Genomic DNA, 9,028 nt, shown 5'->3' on the forward strand with positions numbered 1-9,028 from the left:
CTGCTGTTCATTATGCACTGTATATATCACGTGTGGAAGAGCACGATTTACTGTGAACTTGTTAGACATACCAATAAAGCATCAATCAATCACTCAATGACTTTTTTGGACCCTACACTTTTCTGATTAGATTGTAAATATGTATATGACAATATTATCAGAAAAGTAAATGGTTTGACAAATCAAATATTAGATTGTCATATTGACCCACTAACTTATGTCACAAAAGTTATGTGCAAGTGTATAATAAACTTTATTTGATGATAAATATCTCAAGCATTTTGAATTGGGCTGCTGAATGAGGTTATAAAAGCGTAAGTGAAGCAAACTCACGCTCTTATTCGAGTTTAGGGCTGACAGGAGCGAGCAGCTTGGCTTGATTTTATAAAACCTGCATTGCAGACTACAATCGAAATATTAGTATTACCAGTAAATATTTAAGAGTAAAAAATGGCAGCATCGAACACACCGGAGAGAACGAACAAGTTTCTCTGGAAATTGCGAAAAAATTTGGAGTGTATAGCATTTATTGGTGAAGGATCATACGGACAAGTGTATGAAGTCATGGATAAAAATGTCACCAAGGCAATCAAAAATGTCAACGAACCCCAGCTTTGTCACAAATTTGCAGTTAAGCAAATTTCCCTGGATAAACTTAAGAGAAACTTACGACAACCAATGAAAGACTGCATGGAGCCGTTAATGGAAGAAGTATCAGCATTAATTAGATTGACGCATGAAAACGTGAATCGCTACTTTGATAGTTGGGTAGACTCACTACATGACGAATTCAAAAATAGAGAAAGTTCTGATGGATCAACACTCTACACCAGTTCCACCAATGAATCCTCCACTCCTGGCCAACACAAAGTTGAAGATACTACATTCAAATTTTTCTGTTTAAAACTTGAACTATGTTCTACAAATTTAAAAGAAATTATTGCAAAAAAGTGGCCAACACAAGAATGTCGATATGAGAACCGAGATATGATAGAAAAACAAATTTTCAGTCAAATACTTGATGCTCTGTGTTTTATTCATGGCAAAAATATTACACATCGGGATTTGAAGCCAGAAAACATCTTTGCAAATTTTTCATCAGATAGAAAAGTGTGCATATTTAAACCGGAGACTTTGGCCTGGCGCTTATCATTGATGATAAGCAACAAGATAATAGTGAAGTAGTGGGGACGAGAATTTATCAAAGCCCAGAAATGCAGCGTGGTAATTATGATCAAAAAACGGACATTTATTCAACCGGATTGATATTTTATGAAACAATGGTTGCCCTTGAAGAAAACAGAAAAGAAATTTTTTGGGCGATTAGTGAAGAAAAACATAATTTTGGTAAATTTTATTACGTTGTTTTCATAATTTCATTATTTAGTGTTTTATAATTTTGAATTTTGTATTTAGAATTACTGCACAGTGTTGAGGGATTTAAAACAGAATTAAAGGAATTGTTACAAAGTATGATGGAATTTGATCAAACGAAACGCCGATCCGAAGAAGAGATACATCGAATTTATCAACTTAACCGTGAGCACTTCCTTATCTCTTATACATAACATGATCTGGAGATTGACAAGTTTGTAAGAAGTATTTTGCGAAATAATTAACTCCTATTTGACTAACGTTACCAATTACGATTGAATACTACTCACGATCAGTCAGTTCATTGTTTTCTTTTGTTGGCTTTATAGATGATGGGGAAGAGATATCGACCGTAGTTCCGCTAAAATTCATCGGTCGAGAAAAAGAACTTTCTGAACTGTGTGACCTTATCAAGACTAAGAAATGCTTACGGAATGCCAGTTTACGGAATGCCAGGTAGTGAAAATTGCAAATAATTTGAAGCCATTATCAAAAATACAATTTTTCAGGAATGGGGAAGTCGTCAATATGGCCGAATATGCTACAAAAGCTAGACTCGATAATGCAGATTTTAACTTCATGTGGCTAAATTGCAATAGTTCCGATGCACTACTTGCCTCGTTGCAAAAGAAGAGTGCCAGCATCCGAAATAACATGAATACAAATTTGGAAGATTTATTTAAAACCGCGAGTAAAAAGCATCGCAATACCAATTTAATTGTGATACTAGATGGTTTTCTGGATAAGTTCGTTCCAGTGAAAACAGAGTCATCCACTAACGTCACAGAGTTACCAGAACTTGATCAGAAACTTAAAGCGGCAACATTTTTTATCGACGCCAACTCAATTAATGGGATGCACAGGACTGATCACGATCTCGACGTTGATCGATATGAGGATGGGATAAGTCAACTTCGGCTAAACACAAGTCGTACTTCCAGACATGGTGAAGAATCTACTGAAGAATCCATTAATACATCAAATTGCAGAAATGAAGAGAAAAAGGAAATGCATTCGTTTGTTTCAAATATTCACAAGCAAAGAGTAGGAGGATTGCAACTACGCGTGACAACTTGCCAATAGATGCATTCCCATACGAACTAAAAATTATGGATATTGAGGATGCGGAAACAATGATCATGCACAATTTTGGAATAGATCAAGTTGACAAAAAGGCAGTACACAATTTAGCAAAGAAATTGAATTATCCACTGTTCATTAAAGACGCTGGAGCAAATTTCAGAAAATCGGACGATAACTTCGAACAATTTTCCGCAAAACCTTAGGAAGAATTAAGTGAAATGAAGCAAGTACTACAGAGAATAAGCCAACTGCGCCTGCAAACACTTACTGTTTTATGCGCAATGGCTTACTTTTCGGAAAACATTTCAATATCCCAATCTTATAAAGTTGTTAAAGAGCTCCTAATCTACGAAGATACTTCGATTGAGGATAAAGTGTTTCGTAAGGAGTTGGGTCATTTGGAGGGCCACGGTTTAGTAACAAGGGATATGAATCGTAATATTGTGCGGCTACATTCTCTACATGGAGATCAAATATTGAAAATTCTTCAAGACTACGACCTCTTTAAAAGTTTCTGGTGTAAGCTGTCCTACCCGCTATACTCGAAATGCTCGGAAGCTAATGTAGTTACGGAGGTTGATGAGTATGTCAGTATGGCGTCATCATTTTGGGATCACACTGAAAATCAGATCGATAATTCTGTCAATCATTTATACATTCAAATTTTTCTTGACGACAAGTCCAGCCTTGTCTATTCAAAGTTACGTTATCTAGGTTTAAAAGAAATTTCTGAAAAATCCGCTGGTCAATCTAAACCCGAAAATGATGCGGAACTTTCCAAAAAAAACATTCTCACAATTGTCCTGCCGCTACATTTACAGTGCCCTTTACAACTACATGGATTACATTGAGGGGGTCCAGCATTTAATCAGGGTGAGAGAAATTATACCCCAATTTGTAGTGAAAGCTGAGGACAACCATTTCCATTTTACCGGAAGAATCTATATTTTATTCATTTTGGCAATGTTCGGTTTCATCGCCCTATTTATCACTGTGCCATTCCTCTTCTGGATAAATGCCGACCCATATCTATATTATAATTTCGAAAAGTCCGTCCCGTGAAATTTTCCGTGACATTCCAGCATTCTGATTGGCTGTTGGGGTTCTAGGCCCACCAATTAGCTTAGATTATGGTTATGATTATGGTTATGGTTATGGTTATGGTAAAACGTGAAAAAAATTCCCTAGAAACGTTAAAAAAATTCCTTGGCAACGTCAAGAAAATTGCTTAGCAACGTTAAAAAAATTCCCTAGAAACGTTAAAAAAAACTCCTTAGCAACGTCAAGACAATTCCTTAGCAACATCAAAAAAAAATTCCTTAGCAACGTTAAAAAATTCCTTAGCAATGTTAAAAAGATTCCTTATAGACGTGAAAAAAATTCCCTAGAAACGTTAAAAAAACTCCTTGGCAACGTCAAGAAAATTCCTTAGAAACGTTAAAAAAATTCCTTAGCAACCTTAAAAAATTCCTTAGCAACCTTACCAAAAATTGCCTAGCAACCTTACAAAAAATTCGCTAGCAACGCTACAAAAAATTCCCTAGCAACGTTAAAAAAATTCCCTAGCAACGTTAAAAAAATTACTTAGCAAAATGGTCGCCCATTTTCAACGCGGCCCGTCTTTAAGACAAGCTTATAGGCTAGTTTTACAATAAGATGGTATGACGTCTTTGGAATTTCTTCACTTAGGTGGCGTCACGATTGAAAAGGGTTTTCGTACAGTACGCCATGGTCGGAATTTATGGAGGTTGCCTAGCAGTTCATTATTTTGCCGAAAAATACGCCATCCCTGCACCATAGCACTATTACTTTTCCAACTTTCAAATTTTCATCGTGTTCTTTATCGTTTCTGCTATCAGTTACTGCTTTATACATTCCGCAATACCAACATTTGCTGTAATGATTGCCAATTGGAAAGTGGAGAGGAGCAAGTGCGGATTTTTTTGGTCAATTATAAATGCTGCTGCAAATTGTCATGGAGAATTTATTCACATGGCGTGTGCAATACTAGTCTTGCTCATTGTGTGTTGGAGGTATCCTGCAAACATTGTCAAGTATCATCACTGGTATAAGGTGATTGTTTCTGTGGTAACTAGTCTGGTTATTCTTGTTACATTTGTGGTGTACCCATAAGTTAATCATTTTGAAAATGTTTAAGAGTTTCGTAACTTTATCGCTTTGGATTTCGCAGAAAATGTAATGGTCTAAATACATAAGTAACGGTGAATTGTCCAGTTGTAGTTATATTTCAAGCATGATTTTACATAAAATCAAAATCAAAATCACCAAATTTTGTCAGCGATTTGGTGAAAGTGCCGGTAAGCAATTGAGTTAAAATTTGTTGCAAGTTTTGTCGCGATCCTGGTCGGTTTAGTAAAAGGTAATTCTCTATTTTCAGATCCCTGCTGATACCTTTATATATCGGTCCGGATACACGATGATTGATTCATCTGCCCATCTTCTCCGCCCAAGAACGACAAGGAAGGTCGGGCAGTCGGAACACCACCTGCCAACCCCATGAAAGCTGTAGCTGGGACGTCGCAGAAAGCCGCTGCTGAATTGAAAGCAAGAAACGACCAGTTAAAAAGAAAAACAATGAGGAGAGCGAGCTCGCTAAGAAGAGGAACAAGGTGGACAGTGAGAAGAAAAAAGCTGAAAGGGCTGCAGTAGTCGAAAAGCATAGGATCGAAAAGGAGAAAAAGCAAAGGGAAGAATTAGAAGCTGCTGAAAAGGCACAGAGAGAGGACGAGGAAGCCGTTGCTGCGCTAGTGCAACAAATGGAAGGAGAGAGGGGCCAAGTTCCAGAGGACGAACTTGAGGAGCCACCTCACTACTACCCACCACCAGCGACTCCGGAGCCGCATTTTTCGGACGAGGATGATCTACCAGCCACACCCGCGCCACACATGACACATAAGGAGGCTGAAAATCGGCCAGTAACCCCAGAGACGCAACGGTCTGATGACGATGTAGACAGTAGTGAGGATGAAGACAGTAGTGAGGATGAAGATCAAAGTAGTGACGAGGGGGTTAAGGACGACATGATGGGGGCACAGGGGGATGGGCGGGAAAGGTCCAAATTTTCAGACGTAGAGTCAGAATCAGAGTCGGAGTAATTCGTAGTCAGTTAGTATGAATGAATTTTATAAAAAAAATGTTTTCGGGGTCGGGGACAATATAAATGAGTCAATATAAACCAGTCAATATAAATGAACTTTCGAAACAAATTTGTTTCTACTCTTTGATATTAGAGGACTCTTAATACATTAATATATTCTGTGATGTAGTTTCATATTAGAGGACTCTTAATACATTGATATTTTGTGTTATGTTAGTTTGATTTGAGAGAATTAATAAATTGATATGAAGACGAAATTTGTGTTTAAAAAACGGTCGGTATTTCAGCATAATTCATAATATAAATCTGGGTCGGTTTTTTAACATAATTCATACTATTTAATATTGGCAATATTCGCTCCATTGTTCAACATAATTCATAATGTAAAATCGGTCGGTTTTTTAACATAATTCATACTATTTAATATTGGCAAAACTCGCTCCATTGTTCAGCATAATTCATAATTTTGTATTTAAATGTATTGGGGGTTACCAACGTAAAACAGTCGTAATCAAGTTGTGCAACTGGAAGGAGCTCCCAAACGTGAAGTATATACAATGGATATTTTTCCAGCTGTAATCAGGATTGACGGCGTTGTGATCGTGGCTTCTACATTGGAGTTTTGTTCGCCATCTTGTTTCCTCAACATCCCCTATCCTCTTAAAGTTGTTAATAGAAGTTCCTCGTATTTCAAATGTGTGAAGTCTCTGCAATGTGAGGGGAGTATTTATACTATAAGATTTGGTGCCTTCCAGGAGATGGAGTGTTTGATAGGATTTTTGGGTAAGAATATTTTATGCAAATTGTGGAATCAAAATTGTGGAAACAAAAAAAACTAGAAATTCAGAGTGAATGTTTTGAAGTACTAGCTTATAAGCCCGTCTCACGCTAGGCTAAAGAATTATGAGAAATATGGGAATTGTGGGAATTATGAGAAATATGGGAATTGTGGGAATTATGAGAAATATGGAAATATGGAATTGTGGGAAATATGGAATTGTAAGAAGACTAACTTAATAATATAGATGGTTACATGTTCTAGGAAACACGAGGACTTTTCCTTATGGTGAACTGTTGGAAAGAGTGGAGATATCCATGCATGAGCCGTTTCTAGATATTGCGGGTACAGAAACTGGTGGATTGTACAGATGTTCTGAGCACATGGTTCAACGAGGATCACTGAGAATTGTCCTAATGAGTGATGTGCACATTTTTGGTGGACGGCTGGCGGCTCGTCTAAGGAATATGATCAGTACAATTCCAGAGTTGGAAGACGTGTTCTTTATAACTCAAGGTGTGGGGCAATGTGGCAGTTTGGTAGAAATGGAAAGGGTGCTACGTAGGTTTAATTTGGATAAAGCGGTGGAAGTTGTGCTACATGTTGCATTTGATATAGAAGAAGATGGGAGCGCACTATTCTGGCGGTGCAAGGAACTTGAAGAAGCAATGAATAAGAAAATAGCATTTGAATACTGTGTAATGGGATATGGATCAACAGCTAATAGTTACTTTGTGTATGATGAAGACCAAGCTGAAAATGTTCCGTCAATAAGAATGTGCAAGTTTTATAGTGCAACTTTGAAAGATGTTCGCCGTATTACAAACTCTCCATTTAAGAGACCTATATTTGGCGCACTTTTCTGGAAGTCAATGTTTCGCGTAAAACCGTTGACAGTTGCTATGAAAAAGGAGTTTGAGAGTGCAAAGAGAGGGTTGGAGATTGTGAAGAATAACGTGAATATGCTGAAACGTCAAACGAGGGTAAGATGCAGAACAGAATTCATCGTGAGTACGTTAACCCCCGATGAGGAAACAATGAAGAAAACTGTAGAAATTGCCCGAGAAAGTTACGAAAGACACAGATGTGGTCAAAGAAACATGCTCCTGAGGGTACCATTAGCAGAACTGGCTGGTCGTATTGAAATGTACATTGATCCTGTCTTTCATACATTGGATCTTGAAGTGTCAAAATGCTGGAACATTCTCAACGACAGAGGCAGTGAAAATTCGTACCTATTGACTGTTGAAAAATTCCACACATTGTGTGCGTGTGAAGCTATTATAGCATACATGTGTTTTGGGATTTCTGTATCTACATCACAAAGGCGACATGACAATAATTTGTGCAGGAGTCTGGGATTGATATCTCATATAAGCCGCCGAATGAATGCAACAGATGAACTATTTACAGAAAGACTATCGTATTATGAGGATTGCACCGTAAGATACTGGTTGAAACCCAATGAAATCAACGTTCGCCTCTTTGACAGTGGCGGAAGAAAGGAAGGGAACATATTGAATTTGTGCTACATTTTAAACAAATTAACCAATTGGGATTATGAACACGTAACAAGTGCAGCGAAAGCATTTGCCATATATATTTTGGAGCATGGAGCAGCACGTCACACAAAATTTCATTTTGACCGTCTGAAACCCTGCAAAAGTTCAACATATATTACACACAGACGGGTTGCTAAACTTGTGACATCAAGGGACTTTATTGAAAGATTATTCAAACCCCCTGGTCGGAAAAACGAGTTCTACTCTCTGCATCGCCCCAGCTTTGTTTCCTTAATGAATCCCACACATGTACCGCATGCCCTCGCGGTAATGGATCCCATGTATTCCAATCTAGCGGCATTCAAGTTTTTATATTCCCAAACAACAGAGCCCAACAATAACAACAACATCAACAACATCAATCATCATCATCGGAGGATACTTGCTGTCAACTGCGTCAAATATTTACAGCTCTTTGGGAGCGTCCATAAATCACGTGATCGATCGAAGGGGGGGGAGGGGTCTGGAATTTGTCACCTAATATCACCCAGGGGGGGGTAATCCTCAGAAGTCACGTGACAAGAAATTTTTTTGGGGAAATGTTTAAACGGTCATAATTTAATACTACTTCCGACCATAAGAAGTACTTTTTAGAGATATCCTTCTTCTATTCATAATCAAATACTTCCTTGTCCGTCATAATTATTCCTCTTTGAATTTTGCCATAACTAATAATATACCCGGACATCGCTTTAAAATATTAAACTTTAAAATATTTTACAAACCTTTCAATTTTAAGTCGACCACAAGTGCTCTTGGCTTGCGTTTCTCACCTGAAACTTGGTCTCTGGTGGAGAATCTCCACTGGAGATTGAATTTATTGCAATCTTCAATATGTGTACATGTATGTCTTCAAGAATGGTTGACATTCATGTGCAAATTTGCACATTGACCGATTATAAGTGAACGTACTATCCTCATTTTTAGTTCCTTAACTTAAGGAAGCCTTAAGAGAACGGTTTAAATTGCTATCAAATATCTACTGTCAGTATACGATTTTCATTGCTGATTTTGATTAGCAGAATTCGAATCCGTGAACTGAATAAGTTTAATAATTTGCAATGGTAATTCATATTGGAATCTACATCTGATTCGAATCTTAGCAATTATGTA

General features: G+C 37.5%; 1 protein-coding gene across 1 annotated transcript; it reads left to right on the forward strand.

Moving 5' to 3' along the window:
- The first annotated feature begins 352 nt into the window (after positions 1 to 352).
- Positions 353 to 3,698, forward strand: LOC118433079. The gene is made up of 4 exons (XM_035844658.1): positions 353 to 1,347; positions 1,417 to 1,539; positions 1,704 to 1,830; positions 1,884 to 3,698. The coding sequence occupies exons 1-4, from the start codon at positions 1,215 to 1,217 to the stop codon at positions 2,455 to 2,457; spliced, it is 957 nt and encodes a 318-aa protein (XP_035700551.1). The 5' UTR covers positions 353 to 1,214; the 3' UTR covers positions 2,458 to 3,698.
- The last annotated feature ends 5,330 nt before the right edge of the window (positions 3,699 to 9,028 follow it).

This window comes from Folsomia candida, unplaced genomic scaffold (assembly GCF_002217175.1).
Source record: "Folsomia candida strain VU population unplaced genomic scaffold, ASM221717v1 Fcan01_Sc041, whole genome shotgun sequence".
In the NCBI taxonomy this organism is placed as follows: domain Eukaryota; kingdom Metazoa; phylum Arthropoda; class Collembola; order Entomobryomorpha; family Isotomidae; genus Folsomia; species Folsomia candida.

Coding starts and splice junctions, on each gene's coding strand:
- LOC118433079 (XM_035844658.1), top strand. CDS start 1,215: ATGCAGCGTGGTAATTATGATCAAAAAACGGACATTTATTCAACCGGA. Junction 1,348..1,416: donor TGAAGAAAAACATAATTTTG/GTAAATTTTATT, acceptor TTTTGTATTTAG/AATTACTGCACAGTGTTGAG. Junction 1,831..1,883: donor GCCAGTTTACGGAATGCCAG/GTAGTGAAAATT, acceptor ACAATTTTTCAG/GAATGGGGAAGTCGTCAATA.